Source organism: Callospermophilus lateralis, chromosome 3, assembly GCF_048772815.1.
Source record: "Callospermophilus lateralis isolate mCalLat2 chromosome 3, mCalLat2.hap1, whole genome shotgun sequence".
NCBI classification, from domain to species: Eukaryota; Metazoa; Chordata; class Mammalia; order Rodentia; family Sciuridae; genus Callospermophilus; species Callospermophilus lateralis.
Window position 1 is genome coordinate 62,399,583 of NC_135307.1, and position 26,140 is coordinate 62,425,722.

General features: G+C 38.6%; 1 protein-coding gene across 2 annotated transcripts in view; it reads right to left on the reverse strand.

Annotated features, from left to right (window-relative positions):
- The window catches only part of Exd2 (exonuclease 3'-5' domain containing 2), a 51,933-nt gene that overhangs the window by 21,769 nt on the left and 4,024 nt on the right, over positions 1–26,140 (reverse strand). The window contains exons 1-2 of one of the 2 annotated variants that reach the window (XM_076848310.2): positions 7,279–7,302; positions 6,176–6,572 (exon numbers count right to left, since the gene is read on the reverse strand). In XM_076848310.2, the coding sequence (XP_076704425.2) occupies positions 6,176–6,526 (351 nt within the window). In that variant the 5' untranslated portion in view covers positions 6,527–6,572; positions 7,279–7,302. Of the gene's footprint in view, positions 1–6,175; positions 6,573–7,278; positions 7,303–26,140 lie in introns of those variants that run through there. The other variant, XM_076848309.2, reaches the window with a different exon arrangement.

A 26,140-nucleotide genomic window follows, 5' to 3' on the forward strand; every position in this document is an offset into this window, starting at 1 on the left:
TTCTAATATGTAGTACTGCTACTTTGGCATAAAACCCCCTGCAAATTCTTAAGGCTTGACCTTTGCACATCAGGTCCAATAAATAAAACATACAACTAAATACAAACATACATATGCCTTTTAAAAAATATATTTATTTTTTAGTTATAGTTAGACATAATACCTTTATATTACTTATTTATTTTTCTGTGGTGCTGAGGCTCAAACCCAGGGCCAATACATATGCCTTTTTAATAGTGCTTCTGTACTGTGTTGAACATCCAATATATTTTAATCAGTTTACTCACTAGGCATCCAAATGTATAATTATGATTCCAATTTACATTGAATGCATAATTAGAAGTGTAATTTTTCTAGAAAGGCAATTTAGCTTAAAGAATAAGATGCCCAGTTTTTATTTCTCATATTTCCCCTTTTTATTTATTTCATTAGTATCATTTAATCATGTGGTCTCTGGGGTTTTTTAAGAATTATTTAACCCACATAAAAATGTTTGAGATATACACAATATACAGTCATATGCCATGTAATTTTCAGTCAATAATATGGGTCACATATACAAAGGTGGTCCCATATGTTTATAATGGAGCTGAAAAACTCCTGTCACACAGTGATGGACATATAGCCAGTGTAACATCATAACACAAAGCATTACTCACATATTTGTGGTGATGCTGGTATAAAGAAACCTACAGAATGCCAGTCATAAAATAAAGCACACCCAACACAAAGATAAGATACATTTGAGGTAATGAATGTCTATTATCCTGATCTTATCATTGCACACTCTATTCAAGTATTGAGATATCACACTGTACTCCATAAATATGCAAAATTATGTAATATTTTAAAATAAAAATACATATCAAAAAGTTTAAAACATACCACTTAGTACATAATACTTGATAATAATAAATGAATAAGCCAAGTGTGCTGGTGCATATTTGTAATCCCAGTGACTTAAGAGGCTGAGGAAAGAGGATCACAAGTTTAAAGCCAGCCTTAGCAACTTAGCAAGATTCTGTCTAAACATAAAAAAGGCTGGGGATGTAGCTCAGTGATAAAGCACCCCTGGGGTCAACCTCTTAATACTGCAAAAATACTACCACCACCAACAACATAATAACAAACAACTATATTATTAATTTATATATATCACATTTTTATTATTTTAGACTGTACTCCTACTTATAAAAAAAAGTTTACTATAAGACGTATGTCATGTTCCTCCAGTAGCAGCCTCATACAATCTCCTGTTTATGGCATCTCTGGATTGCATCAAAAGGCCACAACAAGTGACTAACCATACCACACACCATAATGCTCACATAATGACAAAGTTGCTTAATGAGACATTTCTAGAATATATTATTTTCAATAAGTGGCACATGACTGTACATGTATATTTATTTATAAATCACATACATGTAATGTGGTACTACTGTATTATATACATATTTTGGACTGGAGATTGAACTCAGAGCCTCATGCATGTTAAGTATGTGTTTTATCACTGAGCTATACCCCTACTCCTGTATACACTATTAAATATACACAAAATGAGATGGGCATCATTGTACCTTAGGTACATGTATGACTGCACATATGGTGTGATGCTACATTGTGTACAACCACAGAAATGTAAAGTTGTGCTGCAATTGTGTACAATGAAACAAAATGCATTCTGCTATCATATATACCTAATTAAAATAAATAAATTAATTAAAAATACACAAAAGTAATAATGTTAAATGAATTATGTTATCAGTCATTACAGATGAAATTTCTAACACTCTTCTGTGTTTCAGTGATTCATTTAAAGAACATAGGGTTAGAGAACTTTCTTCCTGAGAGTCAAAGGATAATCCATTTTAGCTTCAGTAAAAACTGAGAGCTGTTAAGTCTCTGGCAAGGCCTAGGAGTCTTTAAATGACCCCATGATGGCAGCAGAGAGTAAAAAATGATATGGGACCATATTCTGGGCTGGCACAGGTTAACTAAGGAATATAGTCTGTGGAGTTAACAAATCAGTTAAATTTAGCCTGAGGCTTTTAGAAATAAGTTTTCCCTGTTCAAGTGGCCCTGTACAACCTGTGTGGCTGGAAAATAACATGAAAGGATGGGAAAAGAGTAAGGAGACAAAATCAGAAAAGAAAAAAAAAGAGAGAATGTAACTAAGACATCTGAATTTTATTTTAAGCAATTAGAAGGACTGATGTGATCTGACTTGCTTTTTTTTTTTTTTGATGGTGGTCCTAGGAATCCAACCCAGGGCATCAGGCATACTAGGCAAGCACTCTACTACTGAGCTATATCCCAGCCCTGACTTCCTTTTTTTTTTTTTCCTTTTTGGTACCAGAGATTGAACTCAGGGGCACTTAGCCACTGAGCCATATCCCCAGCTCTTTTTTAAATTGTATTCAGAGACAAGGTCTCAATGAGTTGCTTAGGACCTCACTAAATTGCTGAGGCTGGCTTTGAACTTGTAATCCTCCTATTTCAGCCTCCAGATCCACTGGTATTACAGGTGTGCACCACCATGCCAGGCTAAAAGACCATTTTGGTTACTCTTTGGAGAAAGATTGAAGATGCACAAGAGTTAAAGCACAAGAGGCTTCTGTAATAGTCTAGATGCAAGATACTTGAGGCTTTGGAAATAGCAGAGGAGATACAGAAAAGTAGATGGATTCGATATATATGTTGGAAATAGCATCAATAATACTTGTTAAGTGGGAAAGGGAGGGGTTAACCATAAGAAGAAAGAAGTGAACTTCAAGCAAGCTTGAGGCCTGGGCCTGCAGAAGGATGCTATTGGGAAAATAACCTTTATTTAGCTTACTCTTTATTGCATCAATTATTTGCACCTGTTAGCAAGGACATATGCAGTAAATCTCCAGAAACAATCAGGCAGGAGTCACCAGCCAGAAAGGTACTTAGTAACATCTTCATATCTACCTCCAAAGGCAAAAGGCAAATGGCTTCTAAAACATGGCAGGAGCCCCATTTTGTACACCTTACCATGGGCAACTCACGGGTGTCTGGAAACTCATGCCTCTGTCTGGTAGCATGTTTTGCTAATTCCTGCTTTGGATAACCATTTCATATATTGAATTTTCATATATCTTGCCAAGAAATTTAACATATTATAAACATTTATTAACAAACTATAGTATTGTCAGGAGCTGCCATATAGGAATAGAGCGCCCCTCAGCTTTGAGCGATGAGAATGTGGAGATGCAGCAAACCAGCCGTGGGCTGTGTGTGTGTGAACTATAAGCACCAAGCACACAAAGTGGACTGAACTAATGTTGCCTCTGTTTGGGCGGGTGACAGATGTTTCTTTTCGCTGGATTTGCCTATGATCCCCACACAGCTCATGAGATGGGCGTGGCCTTCCTAGATGTCGGTCAACCTACTGACAGCAAGACATCAAGAAGCTAGACTCAATCCCCTGAAACCTGACCCCTTGCCTCATTTGAAAGGCTTCTCCCCAATAGAAAGGTTCAGCATGTGCTCCCCACTCTCTTTCTTGCTTGTCTTGCCCCCTTGTGGGAGCTGTAGATGAGGAGTGGTCACTAAACCCAAACAAAATGTACTTTCTGTGTCTGTGTGTGTGTCTTTATTTAGTTCCCAAATTCACTTGGAGTGACCCTGACCAGTTTACTCGTGTGATGCGACACAGAATGTTAAAAAATTTAGCATATGGGCTGGGGATATGGCTCAAGCAGTAGCACGCTCGCCTGGCATGCATGCAGTCCGGGGTTCGATCCTCATTTCCACATACAAACAAAGATGTTGTGTCCGCCGATAACTAAAAAAATAAATATTAAAATTCTCTCTCTCTCTCTTTCAAAAAAAAATTTAGCATACCATAACTGCCTATTTGTCTGATGTTCAATTATATCACTGTTGGACAACTCTTATTTTTTTAATATTTATTTTTTAGCTGTAGTTGGACACAATGCCTTTATTTTATTTATTTATTTTTATGTGGTGCTGAGGATCGAACTCAGGGCCATGCATGTGCTAGGCTAGCGCTCTACCACTGAGCCACAACCCCAGCCCCACCGATGGACAACTCTTAAGATTGTCCTTGATTGTACAGAAAAGTGGGAATAACACATTTAAGAAGAAAAATCCAGAGTTCTATTAGGAACATATTGAGGGGTGTTTTTTGCTGTTATTTTTTTGTAGTACTGTGGGTTAAACCCAGGATTTCACATATGATAGGCAAATATTCTACCACTGAGGTACATCCCTACCCCTTTTTCAAAATTTTATTTTGAGATAGCATCTCCCTAAATTTCCCAGGCTGTTCTTGAACTTGTCTTGGCCTCTGGGAAGCTGGGATTACAAGTGTGCATCACTATGCCTGGCAGGAGCATGTTAAGTTTGAGATCACTATTAGACATTTAAGAGCAGATGTCAAGTAGATAGGTGGACATAAAAGATTGACATTCTATTTTTAAGACCAATTAGCATTTAAATGATATCTAAAGCTATAAAATTAGATAACAAGACCATGAAATATAGGGCATAAATTAGTGCCTGTTGATATATATATATATATATATTTATTTATTTATTTATACACACACACACATATTTATTCTTTTGGGGCCTTCACATATTTAAAAACTTATGCCAGAATTTTTAAATTATTAAAATTTTTAAATTCACATTTTAAAAAATTTTTAAATGAATTTTTTAATTAACATTTTAAAAAATTCATATTCTAAATTTCTTTTTCAAGACTGGACAATCTGGCAATACTTGGCTTAAACAAAATAGCAGCTTCTTCATTCATGAGACATTAATTAGAATTCACCATAATGTCTTCTCAACATTGAAGCTAGCTGTCCTCATATTTGTACACCACTGTTTCCCAGGATCCACTTCTCTATCAAAAGTAGGAAATTGGAAGATAGCCCAAGAAGTCCTCATGTCTAAAGAAAGAATGAGCTGGGTGTGGTACAGCATGCCTGTAAGCAACTTAGTGAGACTCTTGTCTCAAAATAAAAAGGGACAGAGCTTCAGTGATACAGCATCCCTGGGATCAATCCCCAGTACTGTGGGGGGAAATTTTTTTAAAAAAAGAGAGAAAGGTCTGGGGATGTAGCTCAGTGGTAAAGTGCCCTAGGTACAATTCTTGGTACCAAAATAAAAAAGGAAAAGAGAAAATGAGAAGGAACATATTTCTTTATGAATTTAAGGATAGCTGAAAATACCATCACTCTACATCATTCATTCACCTTACCCATTTGGTAAGCATCTGAGTTTGTAATTCCTGGGGTAGATAAACCATCTGAGTTTCGTCAATATTTAGATGCTAAGTAGAAGGGAGATCAGAAAAGGAAAAAGAGGGGGAAAGAGTATAGCTCACTAGTAGAGCACCTGACTGGCATGCACATGGCCCAGGGTTTGACTCCATGGTGGCACACAGCTGTAATCCCAGCAATTTGGGAGGCTAAGGCAGGAGTATTGCCAAGTTTGAGACTAGCCTCAGCAACTTTGTTGGATGCTCAGCAACTTAGTGAGACCCTGTCTCAAAATAAAAAAATAAAAAGGACTGGGAATTGGAGATCAGTGTTAAAGTACCCCTGGGATCAATCACCAGTAAAAAAACAAAAATATTGATTGCAACTAGTACTAATGAGCACTTTCTATATGTTAAAACTATACTGAAGGCGCTGGGGATGTGGCTCAAGCGGTAGCGCGCTTGCCTGCCATGCGTGCGGCCCGGGTTCGATCCTCAGCACCACATACAAACAAAGATGTTGTGTCCGCCGAAAACTAAGAAATAAATATTCATATTAAAAAAAAAAAACTATACTGAAGCCTTTGTACTGGATATAGGTACCATTACACCCTTATTACAGACAAATAAGTAAACTGAGTCTCAGAGAAGCTAAGAAGCTAAGCAGCTTATTTGAGTTCACAGAATAATCAGTGAAAATGGAACTCATGAAGGTCCATCCAACTCCAGAATCCAAAATCATAAGTATTCCTCTATCCTGAGAAGAGCAGCAGCTTCATCTGCCAAAATCTACCCACAAGCTGGGAACAAACTAATTCTCCATTCAGCCTTCCTACCTGACCAGCCAAAGCACCTAGTCAGAAAAACAGGACAGGTCTGTGTTTCGTTTTTTATTTAATTTTTTGCTTTTTAACTTACCCACTCACAGTCGATTCCAAGTACTGGAAACTCTTCTAACTCGCTCTTGAGCAAGGGCTCAATCTGATCCCACTCTGCCTCCTGAGACACTGTCACCACATCTGCATGGAGAATTCTCTCCTCCCAGGAGGCTCTGGGAACACCAGAGGGCAGCTGGTGCTCTTCTGAAGGGGGCTGCTCTCTCCTTGGTGTCACTTGCTCTTGCTGCTGCTGCTGCTGCTGCTGTTGCTCCTGGGTCACACCACTTGTCTTACTCCTGCGTCGCTGGATGCCTTTCCATAGGACAAATCCCCCCACAGCCACTCCCAGAAGGGTGGTCACTGTCAAAGCCACTAAATTCTGTCTAGACATCTTCAACTTTTTACTGTTTAGGAAAGCATTTTACTAATCACACAACCTGCAAAACAAACATCAAAAATATATTTACATACAGAATATAAACCCTATGTATAAACAAGTTTTCCCCTAAAAACTTCCACCTATAATCCTTATACCCACAAACTAAAACAACTGCTATAAATTTCCACATCAAACAATAGAATTTTTTCATTTTTGTACTTTTTTATTCCATCTCTATCTTCATCCTTCCCACCAAAAACTCCCTAGCCCTCTGACAGTTAACCAGGGTTCCCTTAATGATATAAAATCTTATTAATCAAAACAGAATAAGCTAGACCTTCACCTTGGATTATTGATTTACTAGTAAATGAATTGATTAGTTAATGATTCTTTCTCAATGTATTTGCAGTTTAGCGGGGCGTGGTCACACAAGCCCTCAATCCCAGCTACTTGGAAGGCTAAGGCAAGGATCACAAGTTTGAGGCTAGCCTCCACAACTTAACAAGACCCTGTTCCAAAATAAAAATTAAAAGGGCTGAGGATGTACCTCATTAGTAGAACATCCTGGGTTTAATCCCCAGTACCACACACACTGAAAAAAAAAAGTGTTTGAACTTTAAACCTTTAATCTCCTACCAGCTGAATAAAAAAAAAAAAAAATTAAAAAAAAAACTTAATCATCTATCAATTGGTGGGGTGACTGTTTTACTCTTCTGGCAGGTGCAGGCAGTAGAGGCAGAGGAAATGGGCTTGAAAATAAATACTTTTCTGTTGCTCCAGAAGTTTCTGTTGATCAGTAGTTCTCCAAAGAAATTGCCTCCGTTTCTACAAGGTAAGGCAGGGGCAGCACGAAAGGGGAAGAAAAACAAGGGATGAAAAAAGAAAAAGGTGACACTTAGATATTGTGATGATTTAGATATTAGGAGTTCCCCAAAAGCTCACGTGGAGACAGTGCAACAGTTTAGAAGTGAAATGATTAGACTGTGGGAGCCTTACTCAGATCAGTGCACTAATACCCCCAGGGATTAACTGGGTGGGGACTAGGCAGGTAGGGTGTGGCTGGAGGAGGTGAGTCTTTGGGGCAAGCCTTCGGAGTATGTATTTTGTCTTTGGTGAGAGAGAAGTTGTCTCTCCCAGCTTCTGGGTTGTCCGGTCTTGAGCTGCTTTCCTCCTCCCAGCCTTTCCACCATGATGTGCTGCCTTACCTCAGGCCCAGAGCAACAGAGCTGGCTGGCTATGGACTAAGACTTCTGAAACTACTAGACCCAAAAAAAACTTTTCCTCCTCTAAAATTGTTCTTGTCAGGTCTTCTGGAGTAAAAGCTGACTAAAACAAATATCCAAGATGCCCAGAAGGAAGTTTCAAACAAATGCCACAGGACCAGGAAGGTTAATGAAGATAAAAGAAGCATACCACAAAATAGTCCCTTTGCCTTTATCTTAGCACATGTGGCTTTTACCATGTACCTTTTGTTTTCCTCATTTCTGATAAACAAATGAGTATACAGTGTTATTTCTATACTTAATAAAACAACAAGTTGGTCATGGTGGCACATGTGGGAGGCTGAGGCAGGAGGATCTAAATTCAAGGCCTGCCTCAGTAATTTAGTGAGGCCCTGAGCAACTCAGCAAGACTCTGCCTCAATATAAAAAATACAAAAGGGCCGGGATGTGGCTCAGTGGTTAAAAGCCCCTGGGTTCAAGCCCTGGTACGAAAAAAAAAAAAAAAATCAGTAAAAATGTGATAATAACTGGTCAGTGGCCCTTGGCCTCAATGGCAGGAAGAACACAGGGCAATAACCACTCAGCACATGCTGATGGATTCCTCCTGGGAAGAAGGCCCAGTGTAGTCAGATACTGTGCTAATCAAGATCACTCAGGGATCTGAATTTTACAAAGAATGTTACCACTTTTAAATATTAGCAATAAACTTACAGTTTCTATAAATATTGTGTCAGTCTAGCATGTTGCTGAGCAATCATGCATGGGCTCTGGCCCCAAACCTCAACTAAGCAAAGACAGAGCAAATCTACAGCGCCCTGCCTAACTGCCATATCTTTTCTATGACTCAGGATTTCCCAATGCATCCTGTTTTTATCACTTTTTTAAAGTTTCACAAACTTTACTAAAATAATTTTAAATTTACAACAACGTAGATTATACCTATGTCTATAGAGATATTCAGCTACTGGAATAAAAAAATGGCATCACAACAAATATGATAATAAGAATAAAAAATGGTAATATATTGGCTATGCTGTTTTTAAAAACATTTACTTTGGTTTAGAAACTGTGCTAAGTATTATAACAGAATATACTTTTTCTAGTGCTTTTATTGAATAGGAAACAGACTTAATGAGATTAAATAACTTGTATAAAGAGATATCTTTTTAAAAGAATTTTGAGAAGATATAAAAAGACTTTCCTTTCCTACTCTAAATAACACAAATGCTGGGGAAAAACAACTGAAAAGATAAAAAAATTAATATGCAGTTGAGCTGAGAGAGAGAAAAAAAAGAAATCATCAGATATCAGAAATGGAAGTGGAAACCAGGTAGAGACCAGAACTCAGACCAGCCCTAGCACTGGGGGCAGAAGTCGAGGTCATAGGCCTAGGACACATTGGGACCCAAAAGAGTGCTGCTCTGTTCAAGAACAGGGACCTGAAAAAGTTTGTCCACTATGGAGTAGGCAAGCCACCTGCCCCACAGGCTTAGAGTATAAACAGAGCACCATAAGAGAAGAGCCTGGAGCCATGCTGTGCAGAGACAGGGCCCAAGTTTACACTCCCCTAACAAAAGGAAACCCAAAGCCAAGAAAATGAATTAAGACTGATTCACAATTGGTGAATTCTGCTGTTAACTAGACAAAGTCAATTACAGAAGTATGGTTTACATTATATATGTTTCTAGCAAGATTTCCATGGAAGACCTATTCTAAGACCAGTCCCTGGAAAAGGGCTTACAAATGAATCAAAACCAACAAGGTGGGAGCAGAGGGGCATGCCTATAATCCCAGTGGCTTGGGTGGCTGAGGCAGGAGGATCAAAGCCAGCCCTAGGAATTTACCCAGGCACCAGGCAATTCAGTGAGACCCTGTCTCTAAATAAAATACAAAAGAGAGCTAGGGATGTGGCTTGGTAGTTGAGTGCTCCTGGGTTCAATCCCTAGTACCCCCAAACAACAATAAAAACCTCTAAAGCTAATAAAATGAGTTCATAGAGCCTTCAAATAAAAGTTTCCATATCTAGAATATGGTAATAAGAAAATAATAGCTAAAACATGAATAAGAGAAAAAATTAAAAGCAGAATTCTAGGTATGGAAATTTTTTTTAAATTTTTAAATGTAATACTCAATGAACAAGTTACACACCAAATTAGACACACATAGAGAGTCATGAACTGAAGATAAGTCTTAGGATGTTACCCAGAATGCAGTGTGAAGAAATAAAGAGGGAGAACCACAATGGAGTAGAGGAATGGAGAATGGACAGAAATTCCAGTATCTAAGTAAGAAAGACTTGAAATATAAGAAGGGAGTCAGATTTAGAACAGTTTTCTGAGTCTCAAGATGGATAGATTAAATCTATCCACAAACAGACTTGTATCACAATGTTCACAGCATCTTCATTCATCATAGCCAGAAACTAGAAAAAGCCCATCTCTATATGGAAATACTACTCAACAACAAAAAGGTGTGAATTGACAAATGCGATGCGACATGGATGAATCTCAAATACCTTCAGGCTGTGTGAAAGGAACCAGACATAAGCTCACATACTAGATAGATAGATAGATAGATAGATAGATAGATAGATAGATAGATAGATAGATAGATAATAGATAAGGCTCTGCTTATATAAAGTTCTAGAACAGCTAAACCTACCCTATGGGTTTAGCAGTAGATGCTCCTGGAGGAGAGAGGAGTACAGGGCAGAGACACTGCACCTGAGATCTGAAGGACAAAAGGAAGCCCATCATCCAAAATCTCAGGAAGAACATTTCAGGCATGAGGGAACTTTCTGGAATGGTGGTAAAGTTCTATAGCTTGTAGGGGTTTGGAGTTATAGTTCTCAAGATTATTTCTGATTTTTTTCCTCTGCTGGACTGATTGTAGTCTTTCTCACCAGAGTGCACACTCCATGACAGCAGAAACAACTGGCAATTTTTAAAAAAATTTTTTTTCAGCGGTAGGTGGACAAAATACCTTTATCTTTTTTAATTTTTATGTGGTGCTGAGGATCAAACCCAGTGCCTCACACGTGCAAGTTCTGGGAACAGAAGTGATAATACTCAATAAATCTTCATTAAGTAAATAAAACTCAATTTGAGATATTATATTAATATGTTAATGATAAATGTCTAATTCAATTATTGGATATAAGATTTTTTATTAAATGCATTACAATTCTTATTACACATATAGAGCACAATTTTTCATATCTTTGGTTGTATACAAAGTATATCACACCAATTTGTGTCTCTGTACATGTACTTTGGATAATAATGAGCATCACATTCCACCATCATTTCTAACCCCATGCCCCCTCCCTTACCCTCCAACCCCTCTGCCCTATCTAGAGTTCATCTATTCCTCCCATGCTCCCTCTCCCTAACCCACTATGAATCAGCCTCCTTATATCAAAGAAAATATTCAGCATTTGGGTTTTTGGGATTGGCTAACTTCACTTAACATTATCTTCTCTAACTCTGTCCATTTACCTGCAAATGCCACAGTTTTATTCTCTTTTATTGCTGAGTAATATTCCATTGTATATATAGGCCACATTTTTTTTATCCATTCATATATTGAAGGGCATCTAAGTTGGCTCCACAGTTCAGTTATTGTGAATTTTGCTGCTATAAACATTGATGTGGTTGTGTCCCTGTAGTATGCTAATTTTAAGTCCTTTGGGTATAGACCACCAAGGAGAGAGATAGCTGGGTCAAATGGTGGTTCCATTCCCAATTTTCCAAGAAATCTCCACACTGCTTTCCATATTGGCTATACCAATTTGCAGCCCCACCAGCAGTGTATGTAAGATTGTTTATTCAAGAGAAAAAAGAGTTAATTTCCATTACTGAGCCTTATTGCTCTGAATAGGCATTATGATTCCATACTGGGCCGGGAGTGAGAAAATGGAACCTTGCTGGGAGTTCCACGCCTTTCAGTGCTCCCAGCTCCTATGACTGAAGCAATCTACAGTCCTTATTTTAAATTTTTTTTTTGTTTTATAATTAATTATTTTATATAATTTTATATTATTTATATTTTATATATAAACAAACATCAAACTATTTAACAATAGATACATAAGAGTAGTAGGATTATGAACAATTATTTTTCAAATTCTATATGTATCTAGAATTTTATAGTGGTATATATTCATACTTAGAAAAACAAAGTTTTTGGGCTGGGGATGTGGCTCAGGCGGTAGCGCGCTCGCCTGGCATGCGCGCAGCCTGGGTTCGATCCTCAACACTACATACAAACAAAGATGTTGTGTTGTTGTGTCCACCGAGAACTAAAAAATAAATATTAAAATTCTCTCTCGCTCTCCCTCTTAAAAAAAAAAAAAGAAAAACAAAGTTTTTTATTAAGTGTTCTTTAAAGATAGGCAATGTAAATATACCCACTTAATATGTAATTATATTTCTGGGATAAATCACATTTTAATTAAGTGACTATGTCAAAATTATTCAGAAAGATGATAACAACATGGGTCCCAGAGTCAAATAGCCTGGGTTCAAATCCAACCTCTGCCATTTGCTAAATATATGAACTTGTGCAATTTACTGAATTTTTCTATACCTCAGTTTCCTCATTTGTGAAGTAGAAAAGATAGCACCTACTATGTAGGATTATTGTGAGGCTTAAGATTATCACTATAATTTACAAAGCATATTGGCTAGTTCATTAGAGTTCAATAAATGTTAGCTACTAATATTATTGCAGTTCTAGAAACCACAGAACTCCTATTAAAGGAAAAGAAAGAATCTTTGACTAAAACTTAGGAGTCAAGTACAGTTTCCATCCAATTAAAAATTCCTTTCTGGGCTGGGGATGTGGCTCAAGCGGTAGCGCGCTCGTCTGGCATGCGTGCTGCCAGGGTTCGATCCTCAGCACCACATACAAAGATGTTGTGTCCGCCGAAAAAAAAACTAAAAAAAAATAAATAAATAAATATTTAAAAAATTCTCTCTCTCTCTCTCTCTCCCCTCTCTCTTAAAAAAAAAAAAAAAAATTCCTTTCCATAGTTATCTTGACAGACCATGACCTATCTCTGCTGAATACTTTCAATTAGAGTTCACCATCTGAAGAGGCAGTTTTCGTTAAACAGTCACTGCAATCCTCAGCATCACATATAAGTAAATAAAATAAAGGTATAAAAAAAGAAAAGTTAAAAAAAAAAGTCATTGCATCTGTAAAAGCCACCTATATAGAAATTACTCTTTGATACTCAGCTGGTCTCTGAAATGACAAGACTTTGCTCCCTCCTAAGAGCCTATCAAATAGTGAAGACAGTTCTTAAGGCTGTTTTAAGTTTCTTCCTAACTTATAAACTTGAAGGCAAGGGCCAAGCCAATATGAAAAGCAGTATGGAGATTTCTTAGAAAATTGGGAATGGAACCATCATTTGACCCAGCTCTCTCTCTCCTTGGCGGTCTATACCCAAAGGACTTAAAATTAGCATACTACAGGGACACAACCACATCAATGTTTATAGCAGCAAAATTCACTATAACTGAACTGTGTATGTCAACATACCTCCTCCAATGTGGCACCTTAGTCTGTACTCAACACTTGAGAAATGGTCTAAATGAGGCAGATAACAATGATACTACTACTTCCCATTATCTGGGCCCTATATTTTATTAATAAGATATGAAATAACACATTTTTTAGTAACAGCAACATATTGTTAGGTCACATATAAAGTTTATGGTAAATTAAAATTGAGTGATACAGAATCAATCCACATTTTATGTATTTCCAGTTTCTACTTTGCACTTAAATTCAATACTTTGTTTCTTCTTTACAAATGTTGTTTCAGCCAAACATTTCATCCACTGACACCAGTTTGCAGCTTCACTATGCCTTCCCTCTCAAAAGATGATCTTATACACAAATGTGAAACTTTGTTTTCAAAGAAAATACCATCTTCTAACATGTTTTAATGCTGTTCATTTCTATATAGAGATATTTTGTTAGTTTTTGTTTTATCTTTTCTAGCCAAAGGACTCATTCGGTAAACATGTATACAGCACCTTAATAAGGCAGACTTGGTACTAGAGAGGATAAAGAGGGTTAAAAGGCACAGTCTGTCTTCAAAATATTTAGGATTTCACAAAAGAGAAATACATGTACTGAACAAATTGCAGTTGGTGAGATAAACACTAACAATTGAAGCATATAAAGCACAGGCAAGAACAAAGAAGGGCAGTTGTTTTTAAGGGACACTTACTAAAGAGATGATACCTGAGATTAGTGTTAAAAAGTGGGCAAGAGGGGCTGGGATTGTAGCTCAGTGGGGGAGCACTTGCCTCACACTTGTGAGGCACTAGGTTCGATCCTCAGCACCATATAAAAACAAAATAAAGATATTGTGTCCATCTACAACTAAAAATATATTTTTTTAAATGGGCAAGAGTCCTCTAGGTGCACAAATATGAGATGTCCCTCCAGGCAGGGAACAATATTGTGCAAGAAAAATCAAAGCCATTGTATGAAATATGATATGTCAAGAGCTTTGTAATGTTTTGAACAACCAATAATAAAAATTAAAAAAAAAAAATAAAGAAAAATCAAAGCCAGAAGCATCACGGTTATAGGTAAAAGTGTAGAAAATTTAAGTTGTAGACTAAGCATAAAATACTCCTTAAATTTTAAATACTACAAAAAATGTAAAAATATCTTATTGACAATTTCTATGTTGATTTTTTTCTCCCAAACATTGGGAATTGAATCTCAGGAGTTCCTTACCAGTGAGCTACACTCCTAGCCCTTATTTTTTATTTTAAGACAGGGTCTCACTTAGTTGCCAAGGCCGGCCTTGAAGTTGTGATCCTCAGTCTCAGTCTCCCCAAGACACTGGGATTTCAGGCATGCACCACCATGGCCAGTATAAGGGATCTTACAAATCCTACAGGATGAAGCTTTTTAGGTAATGGAAAGCCAATAAAAATAAAAGACTTAGGAAGACAGTGGCTGAATCAAGCTAATATGTCAAAGAACACATGGTGGCAGTGTGGGTGCTAGATTGAAGAGAGGCAAAACCAGAGTATGGAGATCAATGAAAAGACAATCCTAGAGCCAAGAGAAGAAGACCATATGAATCAGGGCAGAAGAAATCAGAATGAATAAGAACAAAAACTCCTAAACAAAATGGTTACATCAGCATTAGAATTATCTGGAAAAATAATAAGTCATCAACCAACTTTTAAAACTTCAAAAATAATTTAGAAATTTTGATGGATATGAAAGCAAAAGTTTACTGAACCCAGTATAAAAACGTGAAAGAAAAAATTTCATTTGTAACAGCAAACATAAATATAAAGCAATAACCACATACTCATATATACAATGCTGGACTGAACTCAACATGTACAGGCACTTTACATGTACATATACTCAGGCATATACTACAATGGCCTAAAGACTCCCATTAAGCCCTGTTTCCAAAAGGGTCAACCGTTTTCCAAAAGCACCACCCTAGAACTAAGCTTTTAACACGCAGATCTTTGGAAAACATGAAACATCCAAACCATATTTTTATAAGATATACTCAAAATAATATATAAGCTAGGTGCAAACTTAATTTTTGAAACCTTTTTTTAAAAATTGAGGGCTGGGGTTGTAGCTCAGTGGTAGAGTGCCTTCCTCGTGTGAGGCCCTGGGTTCGATCCTTAGCACCACATAAATATAAATAAATAAAATAAAGATATTGTGTCCATTTACAATTAAAAAAAAATTTTTAAAAACTGAATTGACCATAAAGACAACCCAAGCAATGGAAGAAAAAATTGCAAATCATTTATCTGATAAAGGTATATATCTAGAATATTAAAAAAAAGAACTCTTACAACTCAATAATAAAAAGGCAAATAGCCAAATTTAAAATCAGATTAAAGATACAAATAAACATTTGAAAGGAGACAGAGAAATGGCCAATAAGTACATGGAACAAAGTCCCATGTCATTAGCTATTAGAAAAATACAAAAATCAGAACTCTCAAACATTGTCAGTGAAAATGTCAAATGGTACAGCTAATCTGGAAAAAGACCACCAGTCCCTCAGTTAAGAAAAACTTACCATATGACAGGATACAAAATCAACACACAAAAACCAACAGTGTTCCTACATACCAACAATGAATTCACTAAAAAAGAAATCATGAAAACAATTCCATTAACAATAGCCTCAAAGAAGGAGGAGGAGGAGGAGGAGGAGGAGGAGGAAAAAAAAAACCTAGGATAAATCTAACCAAGGAGTTGAAAGACTACAATAAAAATTATAGAACACTGAAGAAAGAAATTGAAGAGGACAGAAGAAGTCAGAAACACCTCTCATGTTTGTGGGGAGTCAGAATTAACATTGCTAAAATGGCCATATTACCAAAAGCAATATACAGATTCAGTATAAGCCCAATCGAAATACTAATGACGTTCTTCACAGAACTAGGAAAAAACCGTCCTAAAATTCATTTGAAAACATAAAAGACATGGAATAGTCAAATCAATTCTAAGCAAAAAAGCAATGCGGAGGCATCATAATATCCAACTTCAAATTATACTACAGAGCTATAGTAACAAAAACTGCATGGTACTGGCATTAAAAACAGACACATCCACACAGATACAGTCATCTGGTCCTTGACAAAGGTGACAGAAATATGTGCTAGAGAAAAGACAGTCTTTGTAGATGGTGCTGGGAAAATGGTTACCATATGTAGAAGAATGAGACTGGATCCTTATATCTCAGTCTGCACAAAGTCAACTCAAAAATGGATCAAAGACCTAGGAATTGGGCCAGAAACTAACCCCTGGAAGAAAATGTAGGATCAACACTTCAGGATAGAGGTACAGGCAACAATTTCCTCAATAAGACCCTAAAGCTTAGGAAATAATATCAAGAACTAATAAGTAGATGGGCTGTGGTTGTGGCTCAGAGGTAGAGCACTCACCTAGCATGCATGAGGCACTGGGTTTGATCCTTGGCACCATATAAAAATAAAACGAAGATATTGTGACCACCTTAAAGTAAATATTTTAAAAAAACCAAAAACTAATAAGTAGATACTATCAAATTTATAAAACTTCTTCACAGCAAAGGAAACAATTAAGAATATAAGGAGAGAATCTACAGAATGGGAAAAAAAAATTGCTAGCTACTCTTCTGACAGAGGATTAATATCCAGAATATATAGAGAACTCACAAAACTTACCACCAAAAAAAAAAAAAAAAATTACCCACTCAATAAATGGGGAAATGAACTAACCAGACACTTCTCAAAAGAAGAAATACAAATGGCCAACAAATATATGAAAAAATGTTCAACATCTTTAGCAATTAGGAAAATGCAAATCAAAACTATATTGAGATACTACCAAAAGCCCTATACAGATTTAAGGCAATTCCAATCAAAATCCCAATGACATTCCTCATAGAAATAGAAAAAGCAGTCATGAAATTCATCTGGAAAAATAAGACACCCAGAATACCTAAAGCAATTCTTAGCAAGAAGAGTGAAGCAGGTGGCATCACTATACCAGACCATACTACAGAGCAATATAACAAAAACAGCATGGTATTGGCAACAAAACAAACCAATGATACAGAATAGAGGACACAGAGACTAACCCACATAATTGCAGTTATCTTATATTAGAGAAAGGCACCAAAAATGTACTTTGGAGAAAAGATAACCTCTTCAACAAATGGTGCTGGGAAAACTGGAAATCCATATGCAACAAAATGAAATTAAACTCCTCTCTCTCACCATGCACAAAACTCAAAGTGGATAAAGGACTTAGGAATTAAGCCAGAGATGCTGCGCCTATTAGAGGGAAAAGTAGGCCCAAATCTCAATCATGTCAGATTAGGCCCCAACTTCCTTAATAAGACTCCTATAGCGCAAGAATTAAAATCAAGAATCAATAAATAGGATGGATTCAAACTAAAAAGCTTGTTCTCAGCAAAAGATACAATCAGTGAGGTGAACTGAGAGCCTACAATTTGGGAACAAATTTTTACCACACACACATCAGATAGAACACTAATCTCTAGGATATATAAAGAACTCAAAAAACTTAACACCAAAAAAAAAAAAAAACCAATAATAAATGGGCCAAGGAACTGAACAGACATTTCTCAGAAGATATACAATCAATCAACAAATACATGAAAAAAATGTTCAACATCTCTAGCAATTATAGAAATGCAAATCAAAAACTACTCTTAAGATTTTATCTCACTCCAGTCAGAATGGCAGCTATTAAGAATACAAACAATATGTTGGCGAGGATGTGGGGAAAAAGGCATACTCATATATTGCTGATGGGACTGCAAATTGATGCAGCCAATATGGAAAGCAGTATGGAGAATTCTTGGAAAACTGGGAATGGAACCACCATTTGACCCAGCTATCCCTCTCCTCAAGGACTTAAAATCAGCATACTACAGGGACACAACCACATCAATGTTTATAGCAGCACAATTCACAAGAGCTAAACTGTGGATGCCCTCCAGTAGATGAATGGATAAAAAAAAAAATGTGGTAAATATGCACAATGGAATATTATTCAGCATTAAAAGAGAATAAAATCATGGCATTTGCATGTAAATGGATGGAGTTGGAGAAGATAATGCTAAGTGAAGTTAGCCAATCCCCCAAAACCAAATGTTTTCTCTGATTTAAGGATGCTGATTCACAATGTGGTTGTGGTGGGGCGGGCAGAGCATGGGAGGACTAAATTGAACTCTAGATAGGGCAAAACGGAGGGAGAGGAAGGGAGGTTTCATCTTGCTCCAGTTAGAATTGCAGCCATTAGAAATACAAATAATAATAAATGCTTTAGAGTATGTGGAGAAAAGAAACACTTATACTATTGGTGCGATCGTGAACTGCTACAACCATTATGGAAATCAGTATAAAGGTTCCTCAAAAGACTAGGAACAGAATCACCACATGACTCATACCACTCTTCATTTTTTATCCTAAAGAATTAAAGATAGTAGCTGGGCACATGGTGTACGCCTATATTCCAGTGGCTTGGGAGGCTAAGGTAGGAGGATCATGAGTTCAAAGGCCACCTAAGGGACTGGGGTGTGGCTCAGTGGTAGAGTGCTCACCTTGCATGCACAAGGCACTGGGTTCGATCCTTAGCACCACATAAATGTAAAATAAAGATATCGTGTCCACCTAAAACTTAAGAATAAATATTAAAAAAAAAAAGCCAGCCCCACCAAAAGTGAGGTGCTAAGCAACTCAGTGAGACCCTGCCCCTAAATAAAAATATAAAATAGGGCTGGGGCCTGGTGGCTCAGAGGTTAAGTGTTCCCTAGTGCCGCAGTCTGGCTGGGCACAATTCAGGAGCCACTTGTCAAAAGAAACTAACTTTATTTTTAGAACCACACACGATAAACAAAACAGCTCCTCAGGAAAAAACCCTCAGAGCCCAACTGCCACCACCGGCTTCCCACAAGCCACACACCCCAACAACCTCTTCCTCCCACAATCCTCCTGCTCTTGAGGCTCATTGGCTGGGTCGCATGGGCGGAGCCAAAAAAGTCCCCCAATGAGCAGCTCCGTGGTCTGAAAGGGCAGGGAAACAGCCCAATGAGCATCACCGCAGAGGAGCCAATCAGCTAGATGTTGCTGGGGCCGCTGTGAGCCAATCATCAGCTGGCAGTCTGAAAGTTTGCTGGGGCCCCTTCAGCTCATCAGCTGGCAGTCTGAAAGTTTGCTGGGGCCCCTTCGGCTGTGGCTCTCAACATCTCCCCCTCTCTGTTTAAACAACAAGCATGTGGCTTAGGGACCGTGTCTGCCTTAGGTTGTCCAATAGTACATATGGTCCTTACCCGTTATTGGATGAGCTGACCTCAAGGCGTCAGCCTCCTGTCTTAGGTTGGTACCATAGTAATTGGATCTTACCCGTCATTGACTACCAGTCCAGTATACAGCCACACCTGTGTAGAGGTCTTCGTACCAGCGGGGGGGTGAGGTTCTTTGCCTCACCTCTGTTGGCCCCCAAATTTTAGCTGAACGATCATGACAAACAGAAGGGAGGAAGATACACCAAGCCAGCTGACGGCTCCTTTTGGAAAAATTGTACCACCGATGACACCATCAGCATAAATACCCCAACACTACCAGAAGTTGCTGGACCAACAGATAGTTCACAATGCATACAAGTGAGTTCACAATGCATATAAGTGATACATAGTCCAGGCAAGTTCTGCAAGCAGTTCAGTGATGGCTATTGCAGAAGCTGTAGATTGGTTTTATCTTTGTCTTCATGCACTGGGATGAAGATAGGAATTCTGGCAATAATGGCTAAAGAAAAATTATATATTTGACACATAGTTGGGCTGTTAGCCATCCCTTGAGGGAGTACTTTCCATTCATATCTCTGATCAGGACCTTCATGATTCAGTGCAGGGATAGTAAATGCAAAACGTGGACTATCCTCAGGATGAATTGGAATTGAAAAAAAAACAATCTTTAATATCTATAACTAAAAATACCAAGTTTTTGGCAAAGCAGACAATTGAGGAATCCCCAATTGAGCAGGTCCCATAATAACCATCTCATTATTAATGGCTCTTAAATCTTGCAATAATCTCCATTTACCAGATTTCTTTTTGATGACAAAAATGGGAGTATTATGGGGAGATACAGAAGGTTGTATATGTCCTTCTGCTAATTGTTGTTTGACCAGATCATGGGCTGCTAGTATCTTTTCTTTAGTCAGGGGCCACTGAGGAACCCATACTGGTCTTTCTGATTTCCAAGTAATTTTTATTGTCTCAGTGGCCCTTTCTGAAAATCCAACCCATGTCTGTCTGTTCCTTGATCTATTTGTATTGGTGCTGCTATACCTTGTTCTTGTTTTCCTAATCTTTTTCCTTTCCTAAAACCTTGTCTAGTCATAATAGTGGGTGCATTTTGGTTGATGTTATTTGTTAATGTCAAACCTAATTGATCTAGGACATCTCGTCCCCATAAATTTATAGGAAGATGATCCAATACATATGGCTGTATAGTTCCTTCACATCCTTCAGGATCCTTCCAATCTAATACCATTGCACTTCTATGGGGATTAGTCGCCACTCCTAGGCCTCGAAGCGTTTGAGTGGCTTGTTGTAATGGCCAATGTTTTGGCCATTCTTGACGAGAGATGATGCTAAGGTCTGCACCTGTATCCAGTAGCCCATTAAATTCATGTCCTTGAATATTTAGTTTTAGCATGGGGCGAGAATCTAAATTTAAAGACAGCATAGCCCAATCTACACCTGTGGAGCCTAATCCCTTGGAACCTCTTTCTATAGCACGACTGGAAAATTTATCATGTAGGCTTGGTATTATTAGTAACTGTGCTATTCTATCTCCTGGTGAAATTACTGATATACCATTTGGAGAACTGGCTATAATTTTTATTTCACCTTCATAATTGGGATCAATTACCCCAGGACTTATCATAAGTCCTTTTAGAGTAGAAGAGCTGCGTCCCAATAATAAGCATACTGTTCCTTTGGGAAGAGGTCCTTTCACCCCTGTGGGAATGATTTGAACTCCCATCTCTGGAGTTAGTACTGATCTGGCAGAGGCGCAGATGTCCAACCCTGCGCTCCCTCTGGTTTGTCTGATGAGGGATCTGATGGACAATGTGTCCTGGGCACTACCCTGATGGGGTTGCTGGGTTCCTCCAGTGCTCCGTATATTTGTGGTTTTGGGCCCCGGAGCATTGGGCCCCCCTGTCCATTTTTTGGCAATGGAGCCCAATGCCTTTCTCCACGATATCGTGGATAAACACTTGGTCCTTGTTCGTTTTTTGATAATGGAGTACCCTCTATGGTGGTTTGAGAACGGCATTCATTAGCCCAATGTCTCCCTCTACGGCATCGTGGGCAAATACCCGGTATTCTACTCCTTTGATACCTAGTTTTGTTAAACCCTCCTCCTATGGGGCAATTCCTTTTAAAATGTCCTGTTTGTTCACAATTGTAGCATGTTCTTGGCCTGGAATCTAAAGCCTGTTTTACTGCAGCTGCCACAATTTGCCCTTGTTCATTAATGTCTCTGGCATCTAAAGCCTGTTTTACTGCAGCTGCCACAATTTTCCCTTGTTCATTAATGTCTCTGGCATCTAAAGCCTGTTTTACTGCAGCTGCCATGACTTGCTCTTGTTCATTAATGTCTCTACATAATTTAATATATGTGTTTAAATCTTCATGTTTCCATGGTCTAATGATATCTCTGCACCAACGATTCGCTTGGTCATAAGCCAGTTGTTTTATTAATGGCATTGCTTGTTCTGTATTCCCAAAAACTCTGGTAGCTGTTTGAATAAGCCTATCTACAAATTCAGCATAAGATTCATTAGTTCCTTGTATTATCTTAGATAATTGACCTTGTAAACCTCCATGTCCTTGTAAAGTCTTCCATGCCTTAACTGCATCTACAGCAATTTGTAAATATACACCAGGATCATATGCAATTTGTTGCTGCTGATCCTCATAAGGTCCCTTTCCTAACAACATATCTAGATTTCTCTGAGGATAACCAGCTGCTGCATTTCGCCTAGCCGTCTCCTTGCAAAATTCCTCATTGGCAACCTTCCATAACAGGTATTGTCCTCCATTTAGCACAGCTTTACACATATTAGCCCAATCTGCTGGCGTCATGTTCAAGTTGGTAATGGATTCAACCAAGCTTACAGTGAAGGGTGCTTGAGGACCATAGGTTGTTACAGCCTCTTTTAGCTGCTTCACTGTTTTGAAATTTAAAGTATGGTAAATTCGCTGCCCTCCTACCTCAAATACAGGGCATGTTAATACTTGAGATCCTGTCTCAGGATCTGAACTATCCACTGCGGGGGTTGGGGGCCTCTCAGCATGTGGAGGTGGCCTTGTCAGTTGGACACTTACGTCCTCTGGTGATAGAAAGGTGTTAGTAGCAGTCTCCTGTAGAGGTGTGCTGTTGGTTGGACACTTAAGCCCTCTGGTGATAGAAAGGTTTTAGTAGCAGTCTCCTTTTGTAACTTTCCCCCTGAAGGCTTTTTCTGCTCTAAACTTTCTTTCTCTGTCTGATTAGCTCGAAAGACCTTCTCTTTTACTTGAATCTTTTCCTCTTTCTGACTAACTTGAGAGACCTCCTCATTTACTTGAATCAATATGTCTTCTCCTTCCTCTACCTTTGTCTGAATTGAAGGCTTTGGACTAAGAAAACCAGATACCAATGCCCACAATGCCAATGTGCCAGCTGGCAGAGTTCCTGGGCTGTTCTTTTCTATTCTTTTTAAATCTTCACCATGATGGTTCCATTGTGATATATTTAACAACTCCTCCTTAAAAAGCCATGGGCTACATTTTTGCATTGTATCAACATATGCCCTGACTGTTCTTGATTTTACTGAGATGCCTTCTTCCTCTAACAATTTACTTAACACTCTTTCAGTTTGTTTTTTACTAGTTTCTGATCCCGTATTTCTACTATAATACAACCCAACAAGATGACGCCAAACAAAACCGAGACAGAATGAAATAAAAATGGAACAACAAAAATTCATTATAGCCTTTCTATCCTCCTGACATGTGCATCCGTCCTTTCTCCCTATCTGTTCCTCAGACGTAAATAGTTTTTCCTCAGAAGTGAGCGGTTTTTCTTCCGTCTCACTCATCTCCAGGGACAGGCAACTTAAAACAAAAATGAAGCAAAACAAAAGAGGAATCTTAAAATGGCTCCCCATCCTCTCACCCTGCCCTCAGGGGCGAGCGGTTTACTTACCCTCAGTCGCTCCCCGTACGGGCCACCAAATGCCGCAGTCTGGCTGGGCACAATTCAGGAGCCACTTGTCAAAAGAAACTAACTTTATTTTTAGAACCACACACGATAAACAAAACAGCTCCTCAGGAAAAAACCCTCAGAGCCCAACTGCCACCACCGGCTTCCCACAAGCCACACACCCCAACAACCTCTTCCTCCCACAATCCTCCTGCTCTTGAGGCTCATTGGCTGGGTCGCATGGGCGGAGCCAAAAAAGTCCCCCAATGAGCAGCTCCGTGGTCTGAAAGGGCAGGGAAACAGCCCAATGAGCATCACCGCAGAGGAGCCAATCAGCTAGATGTTGCTGGGGTCGCTGTGAGCCAATCATCAGCTGGCAGTCTGAAAGTTTGCTGGGGCCCCTTCAGCTCATCAGCTGGCAGTCTGAAAGTTTACTGGGGCCCCTTCGGCTGTGGCTCTCAACACCCTAGCTCATCCCTGGTACCGCCCCCCCCAAAATTTTTTTTTAATTTTTTTTTTTTTTTATTTTTTAGCTTTTTGGCAGACACAACATCTTTGTTTGTATGTGGTGCTGAGGATCGAACCCAGGCCGCACGCATGCCAGGCAAGCGCGCTACCGCTTGAGCCACATCCCCAGCCCCCCCCCCAAAAAAAATTAAAGACTGTATACTATAGAAATATATGCATACCCATGTTTGACAATAGTCAAATTTTGGAATCAGTCTACATGTCCATGGGATATATATATATTCAAGGGAGTTTTGTTTGTTTGTTTGTATTGAGGATTGAACCCAGGGATGTTTTACTACTAAGCTACATCCCCAGTCCTCTTGATTTTGAGATCTTGCTAAGTTGCCAAGGGTCTTGCTAAGTTGCCAAGTTTGGCCTCGAACTTGCAATCCTCTTGCCTCAGCCTCTTGACTGACCACCATACCCAACTACCCAATGGAGTTTTATTCAGCCATAAAGAGAAATGAGCTGGTTACAGTGGCCCACACCTGTAATCCCAGGAGCCTGGGGGGCTAAGGCAAGAGAACTGAGAGTTCAAAGCCAGCTTCAGAAACTTAGCAAGGTGCTAAGCAACTCAGTGAGACCCTATGTCTAAATAAAATACAAAAAAAGGGCTGGGGATATGACTCAGTGGTTGAGTGCTCCTCCCCCGACAAAAAAGAATGAAATTATGTCATTTGCAGGAAACAGAACTTGAGAGCATCATGTTAAGCAAAATAAGCCAAACTCAGAAAGTCTGGGGTCTTGTGTTTTCTCTCATTTGTGGAAGATAGAGTGGAAAGATGGGGAAAAGAGGAAGTAGGGAATCTCATGAAAATAAGAAGGAAGACCTGTAGAGTGAGGAAAAGAAAAGGGGAAATACTGGGGATATTAACCAAATGATATTGTTATACTGTATGCACATATGAATATGTAACAACAAATCCCATTATGTATAATTATAATGCACCAATAAAAAATATGAGGGGAAAAGTTACCATATGATCCAGCAATTTCACTCCCAGATATATATTCAAGGGAAATTAAAACATGCCATACTATAAAGTTCATAGCAATATCATTTACAATAGCCCAAAAGTGGAAACACAAATGTCCATTAGATGATGAAAGGATACATAAAATGCAGTGCATCTACATGTTATGGCTTGACTGTGTCATCCAAAAAGACTCCTGTGAATGTGACCTTATTTGGAATCAGGGTCTTTCTAGATGTAATTAAATTAGGATGAGGTCATACTAGAGTAGGGTGGATTCTTAATCCAACATGACTGCTGTCCTATAGGAAGAGAAGAGACCCAGGGTCAAATGTGAAGACAGACACGCAGGAAAGAAGACTTGTGATGACAGAGGCAGAGACTGGAGTTATGCAACCACAAACCAAGGAAGGCCAAGGACTGCCAACAACCACAGGAGCTAGGAAGAGGCAAGGAAGGATGTTCCCCCAGAGCCTGGGAGTGGCGCGGTCCCACGGACACCTTCATAATTACTTTCTAGCTTCCAGAACCGTGAAAGAATACATTTACACTGTCAGTCACCCAGTTTGTGTTGCTTTGTTACTACAGCCCTAGGAGACAAATACACCATCGGATGGAATTTTATTCAGCAATAAGACAGACTGGACCTTGAAAACATTAAATGGAAGAAGCTAGTCACAAAAGACCACATCATCTTTTTTTTACACACCTTGTCTTATTCCCTTTATACAAATATCCAGATCTATACAGACAGAACAATGAGAGGTTGGCTAGAGCTAGGGCATCGGGGGAGCTGGGAACGGGGAGTGACTGAAAATGGGTATCGGCTTCTTTGGGGGTAATAAAAATGTTCTACATTTAGATTGTACTGATGGTGTCACAACTCTGTGAATATACTAAAATTCAATGAATTATACAGTTTGATAATGAATTATATGACATATGAATTGCCTCTGAATAAAACCACAGAAAAATATTTTGACAAGTTGTTTCTAAAATTAATCTGTAAAGAAAACCAATAGCTGAAAACCTGTTTTTTAAAATATTGGAGTATGCCAGTAACTCAGTTGAGGCAGGAGAATCACAAGCTCAAGGTCAGTCCCAGTACTTAATGAAACCTTCAGCAACTTAGCAAGA